Raw genomic sequence first — 16,908 nt, 5'->3', positions numbered from 1 at the left:
TGAATGGTTTTTAGCAAACATTTCATTAGCATGAGGTGGACAGAAATGCACCCTGCCAGAAGGAAGAAAAAAGCGTTCTCATTTTACATTACATAAGCAGATCTCTGGGTGAGGCAAGTGTAAACATGAGCAAGATATTTCCCTGTGGCTGGTCAATTTAGCCACAGAAAGGTTGTAGGGACTTCCATATGACCATCTATAGAGTTTTCACCTTATCAATCTGTTGGATGAATAAATCATAACCTACAGGAGCTGTTGTGATAATCTGGTCATGTTTTAAATTGTCACAGGTATTTTTTACACAACTCACCAAGCCAGACTCCATAAATGGGGGATTTATACATCACACTAATCTCAAAGCAAACAAATCACAATATAGTTTAGTGCTATGTGCAAGTCATTGCAATTGGTAAATCATAGCGTATGATTTAGCACTGCATATTAACCCGAATGGGTGGAACAATGGAATAATATGATGAGTAAACCCAATCTTTGATAACATTAAGCCTGCATTGTCTTAAGAATACTGTATCTAGATTAATAGGCCAAAATATCCTTGGCAAGTTTGTGTTTCCAACACACAAAACTACCCTTTATTTATTTGCTGCAAAAATTTGCTGTAAAAAATTAACATAGCCATTTGGGTCTGGAAAGCTTTACAAAATTCTGGGATCTACAGTCAAAATCTGATGTAGAAAGATCTCAGAGTTGCATATTATTAAGGATCGAGCCAACAGTGGTGATCAAATGTTAAGAGTTATCCTGAAGATGATTAGGATCAGATTCATTCCCAGTTGTTCCAGTGAATTAGATTGTGGACAAAGAATAGAAATTAAGATATAAATGTTGGCTTAACATAAGAATAATGGCCAGAATGTTTTAAAAACTTTGAAAACCTTGAGGCCTTTGCCCAGAATGCTATGCTTCAAAGATTCTAATATACAGTATATTGTGTTTTCCCCAAAATAAAACCCATCTGGAAATAAGCTTTAGCATAATTTTTCAGGATGCTTGCAATATAAGCCCTACCCCCAATTAAGATCGTCAGCCAGCCCCATTTAGTACCATATTTTCCCCAAAATAAGACCTAACTGGAAAATAAGCTCTACTGCATCCTTTGGAGCAAAAATTAATATAAGACCTGGTCTTATTTTCAGGGAAACACGGTATATAATAGAAGTGGGTAACTTGTGGTTATCAGAATTACATACATCTCAGGAGCTTTTTATGACTTAGAATGAGGTTTTCTATCATTGTGAGTCAGAAAATACAGGAGTATTAAATCTACACCTGTACTGGGCCGTTGGGCCTCTGCTAAATATTAGAAGCCTATCTCAGCCACAAAAATTGCCTGCCACCTGCTTACATTTTTAAATACCTAGAGGAATTCAGAAAAAAAACACCTGCCTATCACATTAAATTGCCCCTATCCTCTAACGTGTATTTATGTATTATTTGTCTCTGGATTGTTTCAAAGTAATCGACTATTACAATGCACCATATCAGTCTAGTTTCTAAATATTAATTGTACATGACACAACCGTCCCCCAGCCATGTACACGGAGGTAATCACTGCAGTCATTCTGAGAATTGTGGTAGAGATTGGGAAGTTTTCCTCTAGGACACTGGATTTTGAATATAGTAAGGAAAATTTAGTAAGGAAATTTAGTAAGGAAAAATACTGCACCCGTGAGCCAGAGGAGCTGTTCCTACGCATGGAAAGGGAGGCTTGATGGAACAACAGGTGGAGATCAAGAGGCCCCAAACCACACCTGTGGTGCATACTACTGCAATCTTCAGCCTATCTCCAGCAATGGGCTGTGATCCAGTTCCCCATGGCAACCTGCAAGGCCTGGGTTGTGATGCTAGTTACCATGGCAGCACTGTTACTCTTTGCCCAGATCCATCCTCCAGCCCCTCCCCAGAAGAAGTCCATGGCAGCTGAGAAATAATCAGCAGGAAACTTTAATTAACAAGGCAGTTTTGGAACAGACATCAAGTTGAGCGGGGATCTTACAAGAAGTGGCAGAGTTCTGTTTTATTTGGTCAAAGCCAAGCATGGCCACTTCTCTCCAAGCAAGCAAGGCCCAAGGGAAAGAGGAAGGCAAGGGGGTTCCTCATGAAAGCTCAGAGCTTCTTCTGCCATAGGATGCAAATGAAGTAAATTCAAGGGCATATAATTGAAAATCACAAGGCCAAAGCAGTAAAAGTTCTTAGGAAGCAAAAGGGAACAAGCCCAGAAAAGTCAAAGTATATCAAATCAACTACAATAATAGCATTTAAGAATAATGTTATCAAGGAGCAGCTTTCCTAAGTCAAGGAGGTGAAGATGGCCACAGCGCCCATATTCCGCTGGATCATCACAAGAGTCTACTGAGGAGGTCATAATTTAACATTCACATCAAAAAGGTCAAGAAGTTCAAAGGGAATCCAGAATTCAGAGCATTGTGATCCGGTGAGGGTCAGCAGCAGTTCAGGTGTTCCCCTGGGTAATTCAGCTGGTTTCCTCCGAGTCTAGGACTTTGACGTGGGTGAAGGGGAAGTGTCCACGGCGCCCATTCAGCTCTCCCTCCCATTGGCCATTGACATTCATCTTGGTGACTGCAATGAGATCACCCACCTGTGGAATATCACAAGACACAAAGCCAAGATCAGAAGACTGCCCACCTTTCTATACTTTCCCAGTATCACAACCTTTCCTAACTTCTGTGCGGGGAATTATAACTCCTGGAACATAGGGTCAAACAACTCCCACAACTGTTGGGTATCAAGCTGGTGAAAAATGACCTCGTTTCCCCAATACCTGACAGATGAAGCTTTTTATATTCTTTTAGTAGTCATCTCAAATGAGGAATAGGTTCCAGGCCAGCATATTTCCAATTTTCAAAGTACTGCCATGAAAGAACTGGATTGCTAGGAATGCCAGAATCCAAGCTTGTTTAGTTTATTATTATTTTCAAGCTCCTTCCCCTGCATATCCCTCAGTCCTAGGAAATAGTTTGATAATTGCAATGGGCTCCTTAAGAGCATAGTCGGAAGTCTGTAGCCTGGATTCTTTCATCAGCAAACTCCTCTACTCAACATTTTGATGAATAATCATATCAGCATAATTTGTATCCCCTCCCACATAACCTTTAAAGTAAAGAGGAGGCAGGCCATAATTCCATGCTTCCTAGCAACAAAAGAAGCATTGCTCAACATTCATCATTAATCTATATCATCACCACTACCAGTGATAAATCCCCACTCACATACAGACATAATAACCAGATATTTATTCATCTCACCACCCTCCATGATCAAGATCATCCTGACCCTTTTAAAAACATTTATTTTTACTGTTTTGGTGACTTGCCTCAAAGGCCAATGCTGTTTTGTCACTGGCACCAGGCACCCTTCGTTGGACTGCTCTGGCTATTATGGGAGCGTGTCGGGGAGCGCCATGGCTGCTGGGATGAGCGTATGGACAAGGCTGGACATATGGCACGGGTATCATACCCACACGCCCATCGGCACGTTGAGCTGTCCACCACTGCTCTTCTGGCTTGGCCAAAACTCGCAAAGGCTCCCCTTTGGTGAAGGGAAGGTCTTCCTGGTCACGGCCAACAAAGTCATAGAGGGCACGGACCCACTCGCCAGCAGGAGGTGGCTGGGCAGAGGAAGGGGCTACAACGCGTCCCAAGGGAGCTACCAGGGTGGTAGTGTCCAGGTAATGCAGGCGGTAGAAGTCTAAAAGCGCTGGAAAACCATCAAATTCATGCTCCCCAATCCGTAGACGGCCAGGGAGGCTGTTTATGATGTAGTGTGATACCTGAAAGAGACAATGACAAAGAAGCATAAGCCTGTCGTCTCAAATCTTCATCAGTTTATTTTATTTATTTATTTTTATTTTAATTCCATTTATATCCCGCCCTTCTCCGAAGACTCAGGGCGGCTTACAAGCTTAGCAGTAGCCTTCATTCTATGTATATGCCTGCTTGTTAGGGCTTTCACACACACACCCCCAAGCGGCATTATTACAAAGTCAGCTTAATTGCCCCCAACAATCTGGGTCCTCATGATAGTTTCATGATAGAACAACCAACCTTGCCCAGCTAGGATGCATCCCTCTACGTAAGTGAACTTCAAATCCTAGAATGCCCCAGTGCCAAGTATTCTGGATACTAAAGTTCAAACACCTAAAAGTCACTCTTCTAAATCTATCAGCAACTCCCTGCTAACTCTCCACAAGCATATTTCTTTTCCCCCACCAGATATTAGGATTACACAAAAATCACCTTGGAGTTTTCACTGACGGAGAGGACGTAGTCACCAGGGCACGTAGTACTGTCCCGTACCAGAAAGGTCCCATGGCGGTGTCCCTGGAGACATGCAGCTGCTTCTTGACGACTCAGAGCACCCATATACCATTCATGAGCATCCCCAAAAGCAGACATGGCTTCAGGGAACATGGAAGGTGGAAAAAAACCACCACTCTCGTTGTTGAATGTTATTCCTACAAAAACCTGGTAAGTTTTGCTCCAGTATTTAACAGTGCTTTATGAAAGAAAGCTACCCTGCTGAGTGCTTGCCATTTCAGTAGTTTAGTAGGACCATTAAATAATCGCAGGTATGATCCTGCAAGGGAACAGGATTTATTTTGTAGTTCCACCCCAAAATCTTTCAGCCTAAGGTCTACTATTCAAACTTGGTATCTCCCAAGAGTATCCACAGCTACTTTCCCACACACTTCCACACCACAGCAATATTTTCTCAGAAGAAAAGTAATATCTCAGGAATGCAAATAAAGTTTTTGCAGTCAAATGGTTATAATTAATGGGAAACAATTATTAAGTCTTTCGTGTTTCCCAGTTTGAACATAATGCAATAAGAGGGATACTTTCAACAATAACAAATCACTTTATGGTTACAATCAAATCAAAGAATTAACCAGCTACTCAAAGGTAGCTTACATAGGAAAAACATCAAGATACAATGCAATCATATGAGTAATATATTTACACAGGAATCAATATAGTGTCTAATATTCAGATAAAATTAAGAGAACAGATTGCGTAAACTACAGAATCTCCACTCCTTTTAAATTAACATGAAGCATTATATGAGAAATCAGCACCACACAAAAAAAGTAATAATAATAACGGGGTGCTCTCCTTTTAAAGTCAAATTTGAAAAGCCTTAATTTTTCACAGACAAAGCTGGCATAGTTCACAGGCACCTAAACGGAAAGGATCATCTTCCACAGCACCACAAACCCCACAAAAGCCTTGAACAGGATCTGCCACAGATGGACTCAGTCCTCTCTGCCCTGCATCCTTCTATTACTAGGTCGTCCTCTGGAGAAAACCACCGCACCCCAATTAACAGCTGCTGCTTCTGAGCTAATTAAAACTATTTCCCCAAGGCCTCTGGCACATCAGACATTGACCCGCCTTCTCTCCCCCACCCCCAAGCCCCACTGCAGCAGAGGAAAAAGAAGCCCTCGCGACCCCCCCGTCCCTAAATGGGCAGCATCCCACACGAGACCATCTAGCTCTGCCTCCAAAGCCGGCCGCGCTACCCCTCCACCAGGCAAATAGACCCCGAATCCCCCATTTTATCTGCACCCGCCCGGCGATTTCTCTACCGCGGCATCGCAGCCCCTTAACTCCCCAATGCAACCGGCCAGCGCCTCTTTCGCCCAGGACATCCTCCGAATCAGCGGAGCGCCCTGCCGAGGCTCCCCCGCCGGGACCCCAGAATAAAGCCTCGGCTGCACATGTCTCCCCGCTTTCCCTGCACTCCTGTCCGTGGACGCGGCAGGGCTCGCCCGCGGCGACCCCGTTCAACAGCCCGCGCCCTCCCCGGATCCCCCGCGCGGCCTGGCGCCCATCGCCTCGGCCCTGCCCTGCCCTGCCCTGCCCTCGGAAAGCCTGGGAGTCCTGGTGGGCAGCCGACCCGCCCCTGCCCGAAAACCGCTGCCCGCAATCCGGATTGCAGCTGCCGAAGGGCTGATGGGAAAGTGACGCACCCACCCTCCTCCCCCTCCCCTTTTTAAGCGGGGGTGGGGCAGCCATCTTGAGGGTTGGCAAGGGGGGGGTCTAGGGGAAGGGGCTGTCACCATCTTCACTGTGGGAATGGCCTTCCACGCCGAGGTGGAGGCTGCGGTCGAGCTGGTGGGGGGGGGGGCGGTTTGTGGCTGCAAGGATGGGTGGATGGGAGGGGGATTTATTTATTTGTTTAGCGTATGCCATAGAATACATGGATAAAAATATTAAAAGTATATAAATAAAGGGAGCATATAATACTGTGCTACACGTATGATGGAAATATGTAGTCAAATTTGTGAGCTCTGATGTATGAGGTATTCAAGAAGCTATATATATAAGCTATAGGTTATATATATTATATTTTATAACTAATATTGATATATATACACGTGTGTGTGTGTGTACACATGGAACGTATACATATATATATATATATATATATATATATATATATATATATATATATATATATATATATATATATATATATATATATATATACACACACATGTATATATATATATATTTAAAAAAGAGGAACAAACAGCCACCACCACATATATATATATATGTGTGTGTGTGTGTGTTTTCTGAGGTTTTCGCGGGTGTCTGTATGTGGACCTTTGGTCATTCGGGTTTTTCCCCACGTAGAAATGAAGGTGTAGGCGCAACGTTTCGACGGAATCCCATCCTTCATCATCAGGCTAGTGGCTTCTGCTTCCTTCTTCTGGGAGAAGCATGTATATATATATATATATATATACACACACACACACACATACATACATACATATATATACATACACGGAACAGTGTTCCGTGCGCCTTTGGCATCTAGTCATGCCGGCCACGGCTGTGTGTGTATGTGTGTAGATCTTTGTTCATTCGGGTTTTTTCCCCACGTAGAATTGGAGGTATACCAATTCTACGTGGGGAAAAACCCGAATGAACAAAGATCTACATACAAGCACACGCGAAAACCTCAGAAAACAAATAAATATATATATAAATATATATATAAATATATAAAATTTGTTGTGTGTTTTTTTGCTATTTATTTCTCTTCATCTCTGCTGGAGGGAGCCATCGATAGAGTTAGAATTAGTGTTATGATTATTAAGAGACGTTTCCAATAAGCATTGTACTAGATTATTGGAAATGTTCACAGATAAATGAAAATAGGTGGTGTTTTTTTAAACTGATATATATTAACATATCAGTCCACTCAACCATTGGTTTGCTGATTAAATGCCAATAAGAGCCTTGGTGGCACAGTGGTTAAAATGCAATATTGCAGACTAATTTTTTCTCGTATATTTCGACTGGAAATTCTCTTCAGATGCTATTTGTGATCTTCACATTTATTTATTTTTAACTTCACCTTCAAATGAGAAAAAAGGCTTTTTCAACCTTTTGTTGTGTGTGCAAGCCTTGTGAAATTTCTGTACACCTTGTGATATTGATCTGTCTCCCAAAGGAGGAAGGGGAGACTGATTTCCCTAGTATCACATTTCACTCTACTCTGTGCTGTATATTTGATGGCATTTTTATCAGCTTTATTGTCCCTGCTAATTTACCAGGCAGGTTCGCAGGCTTTGGGACCTCCCCCCCCCCTCTCACATATCAGGGTTAAAGACAGGACATTTGATAACATCCCATGGCAGTTGTAATTACATATAGCTGCACAAAGTCAAGATGGCAGGGCCAGAGTATATAGAACCAATTGACTTCTAGGAATGGAGTATTAAGACCTCTAATCATCACCCTGCAGGGTCAGCCCTCTACCTAAATCTTATCTCTCTCTCTCTCTCATACACGTGATCTGTGGCTTCCCATCTTGTGAAATACAACTCTGGGTAACAGTAATAAGAAACACAATAAAACAATGAACAAGAAAAACTAGATGCCTAATTCAACAACTTATATTTATCCAGCTATTCCAAGTGCCTGGGGGAAAAGCCAATTCCTAACAGCTTTCCAAAAGTTTCAAGGGTGGGGGTGGGAGGGGCGGTGGCAGCGGTGTTTTCAGATCTTAAAGAGAAGGGTGTTCCATAATCGTAATTCTTAACCACTTTCAGAATTTCTAACAAACAATTTCTCTTTGTTATCACTGATTTTTGTCTTCATATTTTTTCTACTTATTCAATAAATAGTGAAGCAAACCATAGCTTACCTGTGGAATGAACATAACCATCTCAGTTTGCTTTAATTGCAGATCTTTGTCATCATAATAAAAAGTCATAATTCAGTGGGCTTTAACCTTGTTATAAGGTCATTTGACTAAGCAGAAATATTTAGGCCTAATTGTGTCAGTCTGGGAGGCATATTATAGCAGCAATCTTTTAAGTCAGTTAAGATCAAAGGCCCTCACACCTTAATCCTCAATTGTTACATATTTACCCTGGTTTTGTTCATTGCCCTTCAAATTGTTTTGCCCTCAAGTCATTTGCAGATAATCTTTACTCAAAGAAGCACACAATTTCCCTTAGCTCTATATGTGTGTGTACATAAGTGAAAAGATGAAGGTATTTTGCTTGATATTTCTGTACTGATCTGAAAAAGGTACATGCGTGGGTTTGTGCATGTGCACATATATATAGTAGCTCATTTGATGCTGTATACTGATATTTTAAATCAAGAACCATGGCTTTGGAGAGCAACATTTGACCTATTGAAAGAATTCTGACTATGCTACAAAGACAGCAACCAAGATAGCATTTGCCTTAATTTGTTTACCTACGTGAGGAACAGCATTACGGTATGTAGTTACAGACATGTGAGCTGGGCTATCTGGATCCTTGCACAAATAGATTAATGGCCCTGGGCAGCTTGGCATAATAACACAAAGCTTCATTGGTGCAGAGGTTTTTCCTTCTGGCCATAACCAAAGAAGTTGGCCTACGTGCTACCTAAATGAGGCACCTCAGTTATCTTTCAGTGGAAGATAAAAAACGGAGCAAGACGAACTTTTAATAGCTGGTGTGTTATAAAGTACCAAACAGGGACTGGAGGGAGGGGGATATAGCTTGGCAGTCCTGCTCAGACAAGAATGTTAGTGGATGAACCCATATTCCTTTTCAACCTACCCTTCTTCTTAAATGCAGTTTTTAAGTTCCCTGGTAGGAAAATATGAGCTTAAAATATAAATTTCTTTAAAGTTGAACGTTAAAAAAATGAATAGTTCACATACCCTGTTCAGGTTATGGCTTGTTTATCTATAGTTCGAATAAACTAGAGCTCTGCATCATAATGAAATGTTAAGCCAGCTTACAAACCATTGTGGTGTTATGTATTGATCACACAACATAGTAACTCAAACTGGCCCCATGATGGCTTGGCATAATGTGCAGATTCAGTCAAGATGTCCTCGTGGGAGTTCACAAAGATTTTGAATTGGACAACTATTTGTCTGAAATGGTATAAGGTATACTTGAGCAGGGGGTTGGACTAGAAGACCTCCAACGTCCCTTCCCAACTGTATTATTATTCCAGTTATTTCTGTGTACATTTCTGCTGCCTTGGCTTCCAAGATGCCAGTTCAGTTGCAGAACCTGCACAAATCAATAATTTCAAAATTGTAGAGTGCTTATTTATGCCACAAGCAAAATTCACTTGAGTTTCCAGATTGTAACTAATAAAGCGATTTAGGTAAAGAAGACTTTTTTGTGACCATGGAAGCAGAGAAAAATGCATTGGTTGAACAATAGTTGAATAAAATTGAATAATCAGATCTGAATAATCAGAATTGAATAATCACATTTAGTCCCATATTTATCAACCAAAGTGCATATGAGCACCCAAGCACTTCCATAAAATTGGCATCCAAACTCTTCACTGTTTGCATTTATACGTGTCTACTGTACATCTACATCCACATTGTTGTTTACTAGCCTTTTAATGCATATACAAAAATTAGACAAGGATAGACAATTCAATTTATTATAAATGCAGCAGTTCATATAAAACATGGTATCAATCATCAAAAAAATCGGTGTTTTGAAGAAAAAAAAGCTATAAAAAGAAGTGCAAAATTTCAAATCTCTTGGCAACAGAAAAGTTAATTTTGCCAATGTCAGCAACAATTTGTTGTATTAACCATCACTTGCAGTCGTCTACATTTTTCCATGCACCCAGATAAAAAATCTCTTTTTATTTAGAAAGCTAAGATCCCTTAACGCAATTTGATCTCAAAACAAATACAGTTGATATTCTGGCAGTCTGGGGGCTGGTATGTACAGGCACAGTCACAAAGTGGACACAGGCGTGGAAAGGAGCAACTTGCTGGTTCCAATCCCTGTTGGGAAGAGAAAAATCATACGTTGTTAAGCCACAAAATGTTCTCCATCAAAATCTATTAATCCCTTCAAACTGAAGGCATGGAGCAATATTCCAGAGTGATTATGAAGTGATTACGAAGACCGAGACAAACTGAACTTATATTTCTTCACTCAGGAACAGTCAATTAAATTCTATATGAATTTAATTGACTGTTCCTGAGTGAAGAAATATAAGCAGTTCTCAATTTATGACTGGCTGCTTAGTGATTGTTCAAAGTTATCACAGACCTCCCCAGGGCTAATGACCTGGTTCCGAAGTTTCAATGGCCGTTCCCCACCCCACCCCACCCGTCATGTGATTGCATGTCAGGCACTCAGAAACCAGCTGACATTACCGTTTGCAGCATCCTGCAGTCACATGAACACGTTTTAGGGCATTTTTGCTGAAACTCGACATTTACTTCTGGCGTTCAGCAAAAATGGCCCATAGCAAACAATGGGTTTGCTTTACAGCCATGGTGTTTGCTTAACAACCGCCACAATAAAGTGTAAAATTGGGTTGGTCACATGGGTGTCCTGATTTACAACTATCATGACTTACAACCACAGTGGAGCGGCACCACTGTGATTGTAAATTGAGGATTACCTGTATTGCATTCATTCTTAAGTATGACATCATGGTTCCTACTCCACCATGTATTGACTTTATTTCTCAGTCATTTATGCTTTTCAGCTCAGAATTTAAAATATAACTTAAATCATTCAATTTATCAAATCTGATTGTTACTCTTTGAGGAGAAAAACTCTAAAAATATTTAATTTTTCTTGGCTTTGAGATGACATCGCATGCTTAAAACAGACATTGTCTCTTGTCTGTTTTATGGAGGGTTGTTCCTGATTTTGTTTAATCAATCATACTTTTAAATGCTAGAGGGCAACTCTAAATTGGCGGTTGCAGCAGTCTCTCATTTGCTGTCATTAGGTGAATCTTGTGCAGTTACAGCATCTTGTGGTGCCATAGCTGCCATTTGCAACCTCCTACCAGCTTCCTCATTGACTTTGCCAATCAGAAGCCAGCAGTGAAGATTGGAACTGGCAATCACGTTACTGCAGGATGCTACAATGTTGTAATTACAAATCAGTTGCCAAGTGCCTGAATCGTAATCACATGACCACAGGACACTGCAATGGTTGCAACCAGGAGGACCTATTGCAAGTGCCCCTTCTTCAGCGCTGTTGAACTTTGAATGGTTGCTAACTGAGTGGTCCTTCAATGAGGACTATCTGTATAGCCAAATAATGCTGCTCCCCAGTCTAAATCCAACACCAACCTTGCCCTTTGACCCAAATCCAGAAAAAAACAAAATGTTCAAGGTTTCAATTCTACTGACCCACAGCCATCTGGAATAATTTTGCAAAACTTAAAGGACACAATGTGTTTATTTTAGGTTGGACCAAAATATATATTTTCCATTTCACAGACACCTCTTGCATTTGCTAAAGGCTGAAGGTTTTTCCATAGGCATTCAACAGAGTCCTAACAACTTATTATCTAAACCAGCTACCTTCTTACTCTAGAAAAATAGGGCGTTGAGAAAACTTACGTTAGCACAAGAACAACAGTGATCTAGACAACGGGTTGGAGTGGGAAGGGCACAGTCACATGATTCGGCACACGCCATACAGCATTCACACATAGTTGGCCAAGACCGCTTCTCACAGGAACAGCAATTGGCACAAAAACCTCTGGCCTGAGCAGCAGTATTAAAAAGCAAAACAGGATATGGCTTAATTACAAAATAACTACAAGCAACTCCACCTGTATTGAGTCTCACTGGTCAAAGCCCCTATATAATTTATTTCTTAGATTTACATATTGCAAGTACAGGTAGCCCTTGATTTATGACCACAATTGAGCCCAAAGTTTCTGTTGCTAAGTGAGACAATTGAGTTTTGCCCCATTTTTAGTTAGGTGAACCACTGCAATTGTTTAGTTGCTAACACAGTTCTTAAGTAAATCTGGCTTCCCCATTGACTTTGTTCATCCAAAGGTCACAAAAGGTGATTACATGATCCCGGGACACTGCAACCGTCATAAATATGAACCAGTTGCCAAGCGTCTGAATTTTGATCATGTGGCCCTGGGGACGCTGCAACGGTTGCAAGTCTGAAAAATGGTCATAAGCCACTCTTTTCAGTACCAGTCATTAAAGAAATGGTTGTAAATCAAGGACTACCTGTAATCCATAAGTGTCTAAGCAGCAACAATGCATGTTGGCAATCTTTGGAGAAAAAGCTAAGGTAAGACTAAATAAGGTAATAGTGGAAAATAGATCTGACTATATGGAATAACCAATGCAATCTGTGTGAATGAGAGAATCCAGTCAGGATTTCATAAGATTAGTGCCTAAATGAATTATTTTTGCTCATTTTCCAATGGAGAACTGTTCTCTTAATATACTGCTGATATAACAGCAGTATTAATATGGAAAATAGTTTAAATCTTATTTATCCTGTCATCTCTAAATCCCCAACTGCTGACTATCACTTCTCCCAGTTACCAGTAGGCACTGTCTGAGGACCAGGACCAGAATGAGGAGCAGCAGGTAGGAACCAACAACCAAGAAAACGATGGCAGGGAGGGGCAGGAACAAGGTGGCAGCAAAGGGGAGATCTGGTGGAGGATTCAGCGGTGGAGTCTGTAAGATGGAAAAAGTCAAAGGTAGGTTGACAGCAGGAGGGGTGAGGAGTAAGGAGGCATAAATGGGAGTTGCACGCAAGACCACTTAGGTTCAATATCAATTTTTTATTTATTTTTTATTTAATGTGTGTATCTCGCCTTTACTATTTTTATAAATAACTCAAGGTGGTGAATATATCCAGTACACCATCCTCCTATTCTCTCCACAACAGCCCTATGACTAGGTTGAACTGAGAGAGGAACTGGCCCAAAGTCACCCAGCTAGCTTTCATGGCGAAGATGTGATTTGAACTCGTGGTCTTCTGCTTTCTAGCCTGATGCCTTAACCACTAGACTAAATTGGCTTGTCTGGTAAACCTCAACTAAATGTTAACAAATCAAACAGCACTGACTGGAAGTCTTTATACCAAATGTATAGCTCCTCTAGTTATCAAAACTTTGGAAGTCAGGTCATCTTTTAGATTAATGCTCCTGCTACACAGTAAATACAACCAAGTAACATATAGCACATAGTATGACATGCTTACCACATTTTGTGCTATATGTTACATATATGACAGTTATCAAATGCTTAACACTGAGATTATTTCACAACTGTCAGCGTTCAAAATATTTGGGTTTGAACTCTGGGCTTCTAAGATAACTGATCTGTAGGTATATTTATGAAGTCCAGTACCATTCTGATGGAGACCCAGGAGAGGGGAATTATTGAACAGCCTGCATCTAACACCCATCTAAGATGGGTGCTGCACTTACTGCCATTCCTCAGTTGGGAAATGAGTCTGGAGGCTCCATAGATGTCAAACAGTCTTAAGAGAAAGAGAATATTGTCAATAAATTTCATCACATAAGCATAATGGCATTGATCAAAAACCAGTCAGGACTTAATCTAAGTTCCTGTTTCCATATAAATACATACCTATGCATACTTTTCAAGCAGCATACATTTAAAGAAAGCCAAGTCTTGTTCAAGAGCCGATCTTAGGCCCTCGTCTTTTTTTTCTAACTTCTACATGCACCACAGATTTTCAGATCAGCTAATGAATTTGTAATGAAAATGTAAACTATTTTTCAGATTGCAGGATATGAATTCAATAGTTAATAGCCTTGGTGGAGCAGTGGGCTAATGCCTCCTTAAGTAACACCAGCTGCCTGCAATTATTGCAGGTCCGCATCCCACCAAGGTTGACTCAGCCTTCCATCCTTCCGAGGTAGGTAAAATGAGGACCCAGATTGTTGGGGCAATAAGCTGACTTTGTAATAATGCCGCTTGGGGGGGGAAGCCCTAATAAGCAGGCATATACATAGAATGAAGGCTATTGCTAAGCACATTGGTTTGTGCTTAAATTGTAAGCCGCCCTGAGTCTTCGGAGAAGGGTGGGTTATAAATGGGATTAAAATAAAAATAAAATAAAAAATCTGTGTTGGGCCTTCTGCACAATTCCTGCCTCGAATTGCTTCCCTGATTGCGAATATTACATAAAAAAAATTCTCACCCCTAGACTAGAGAATTCAGACTTAGCCACATTTAAGCTATGTGGACTTCAAGTCCCAGAATTCCTCAGCCAGTAAGGTAATTGCTGGCTGGGGAATTCTGGGAGCTGAAGTCTATGCAATCTTAAAAGTTGTTAGGTTTGCAAAACACTGCGTGAGAAAGTACGAAGGCATCCTTAATCCGACCTTCCTCTCTCAAGCCCCACAACTCGTTAAATCATTTCCCATTAGCATTCACCCTATGGACGTCGCTCATCTTCCAGCACAGGGGTCTTCAAACTTGGCCCTTTTATGACTTGTGGACTTCAACTCCCAGAATTCCTCAGCCAGCAAAGCTGGCTGAAGAATTCTGGAAGTTGAAGTCCACAAGTCATAAAAGGGCCAAGTTTGAAGACCCCTGTTCCAGCAAGTTGCTTAGTTAATATGTAAATAAGCGTCGAGATTACAGTATGCGCTTCGCGAACCAACCAATAACCCGGCGAGTCCTTCGGGGAAAGGGCGGTATATAAATCTAATAAAATTAAAATTAAATTAAATTCATTCTAGGAAGTCAACCCAATGTCCGTTTTCACAGTTCTCGGGTTCTCCTCCCGCCAGGCATACTTCAGGTCAAATGCTTCCCGAATTTCTCTGGGTCGCTCCTTCTCTCGGCCTAACTTCACATGGTCGTTGTGGAGAAAAGGATCGACTAAATAAACAAACAAACAAACAAACCCTGGGATCTAAAATCAAAATCGCGTTCTTCCGTCGCCAAGGGAACTAGTTGCACTCCGACGTTGTGGCAGGCTCCTACGGGTTCCCATCGCGACCAAAATTCCTGAAGCCGTCTGGGCTCGCGGAAGACTCAAGGGAACCAGTGACGTCATCGAGAAACGCTTTCCCCTATCAGTTCTGGGTCATCCGCCAATCTGAAGCAGAAGCCCCCCTCCTCCACGTTCTGGCAGAAATACGGCAACTGCCCCCCCCGAACTGACGTCATCGGGGAGAGTCAGGCGGAGGATTTTTCCATCGATATAAAAAGGGGGGGGGGAAACGACAATATTTCAATGTTTATGGGGAATCCAAGCCTTTCCTATTCCATCAGCAGCATAAAATTATACGCTAATTTCTTATATTGCTAATAGCCCAGGACAAAGGATTGTTGTTTCTTTCCCGTTTAATCTGTACAGAGTCCATCGGCTCGTTTCTTTTACAAACCCACCCAGCAACAAGTCTGCTCTTCGGCGGGCCCTTCGATCATTATGGCAACCAATCATAAACCCGGAATGATGAGACGGGATGGGAAAGATTCAAAAGACGTGTTCCAATTGGAAGTTCGTAGCGGCCTCCGGCGTCCGTTCTCCCCCATGCCGGACCTGCGCATTTGCCTCGTTCTAAAGAAGCGCTCCAGCTCTACGGTAGTGCGCAAGCGCTCAGCGCTGTTGGAAAAGAAGATTCAGTCTTTCAAGGTGGAGGGAGAGCCGCTGTCAGATTTCATTCTGTTTTCTACCTTTCCCTTTCTGTAGGTTTATGCATGTAATTGCTCAGGCTACACCGGCCTTAACTTTTGCGCTGTTGAGTCTCATGTTTAACCAGTCTATTATCACATAGCAGGGATCTTCAAACTTGGCCCCTTTATGACTTGTGGACTTCAACTCCCAGAATTCCTCAGCCAGCATGTCTGGTTGAGGAATTCTGGGAGTTGAAGTCCACAAGTCATAAAAGGGCCAAGTTTGAAGACCCCTGACATACAGGGTCGCTCTGCAGAATGAGATGGGCAGCATATCATTTTAGCATATTAACAACATTGTTTTTTTACTACTTACATCAAGACTGTAACTAGCAAAAAAATAAATAAATCCAAAGCCCTAACATGGAAACCCTTTCCAATGTTTTATATATATATATGTGAAACCATTTTAAGGTGAAAATGGTTTCCTGGGTGAGCTTCCTGCGTTTTGAAGGTTGCAAAGGTTTGCATTTGTTGCTAAAAGCCTCAAAGTGCCTCTGGTCACTATAGAAATCGTGGTCTACCTACCATGCTTTGCATAGTAAGAACTTTTATCTACTATGCAAGAGTTTTCTGTAGATTGCATTATCGACTTGATAACTCATATATGGAAGGAAACTCTTAAAATGGGTATAAATCAACAATCCAAGTACATTTTTAATAATATGTCATGTTTAGTATTAAATATTTAATATTTACTTTGTATTATCTATCAACGTTAATATTCTTAAATATCATATTTGATCATTTGCTTTGTTGATTTTATTGACGTTTGATGATTGCGAGCTGCCCTGACTGGTGGAGGCATGCACGTTTAAGCCATTATGATTATTAATTTATCCTATACAAAGGGAAAGCCGGTTTATCTTCCAGATGGCCCGTTAAATCATCCTCTGTGCCCAGAAGGAGAAGCAACAA

At 41.3% G+C, this 16,908-nt stretch overlaps 2 protein-coding genes across 4 annotated transcripts; both read right to left on the bottom strand.

Moving 5' to 3' along the window:
• Positions 1-1,958: 1,958 nt before the first annotated feature.
• LOC308678319 (crk-like protein) lies at positions 1,959-4,451 on the bottom strand (the record flags this gene model as incomplete). The annotated part of the gene is made up of 3 exons (XM_081345431.1): positions 1,959-2,620; positions 3,356-3,811; positions 4,278-4,451. The coding sequence occupies 3 exons, from the start codon at positions 4,449-4,451 to the stop codon at positions 2,495-2,497; spliced, it is 756 nt and encodes a 251-aa protein (XP_081201557.1). The 3' UTR covers positions 1,959-2,494.
• A 5,501-nt stretch (positions 4,452-9,952) lies between these two features.
• LOC308677473 (uncharacterized protein) lies at positions 9,953-15,829 on the bottom strand. Of its 3 annotated transcripts, XM_081343916.1 has the most exons (6): positions 14,910-15,178; positions 14,740-14,766; positions 13,764-13,816; positions 12,868-13,005; positions 11,911-12,057; positions 9,953-10,323 (listed from the first exon to the last, which is right to left on the bottom strand). In XM_081343916.1, the coding sequence occupies exons 3-6, from the start codon at positions 13,767-13,769 to the stop codon at positions 10,201-10,203; spliced, it is 414 nt and encodes a 137-aa protein (XP_081200042.1). In that variant the 5' UTR covers positions 13,770-13,816; positions 14,740-14,766; positions 14,910-15,178; the 3' UTR covers positions 9,953-10,200. The 3 variants fall into 3 exon arrangements, with proteins under 3 accessions (XP_081200042.1, XP_081200041.1, XP_081200043.1); XM_081343915.1 differs by lacking the exons at positions 14,740-14,766; positions 14,910-15,178 and adding an exon at positions 15,216-15,829; XM_081343917.1 differs by lacking the exons at positions 14,740-14,766; positions 14,910-15,178 and adding an exon at positions 13,927-14,720.
• Between the last annotated feature and the right edge of the window lie 1,079 nt (positions 15,830-16,908).

Source organism: Vipera berus (genome assembly GCF_964194415.1).
Source record: "Vipera berus genome assembly, chromosome: Z".
Classification (NCBI taxonomy): domain Eukaryota; kingdom Metazoa; phylum Chordata; class Lepidosauria; order Squamata; family Viperidae; genus Vipera; species Vipera berus.
The sequence above is the reverse complement of the archived record's forward strand: the minus strand, read 5'-3'. Positions and strand labels throughout refer to the sequence as shown.

Excerpts from the sequence above, each read along its gene's own strand:
- LOC308677473 (XM_081343915.1), bottom strand. Across the intron at positions 12,058-12,867 it reads TCCTCAGACAGTGCCTACTG|GCCAGAGGTTTTTGTGCCAA; the intron begins GTAACTGGGAGA and ends ACTGCTGCTCAG. Across the intron at positions 10,324-11,910 it reads ACTGTTGTTCTTGTGCTAAC|GGATTGGAACCAGCAAGTTG; the intron begins GTAAGTTTTCTC and ends TCTTCCCAACAG.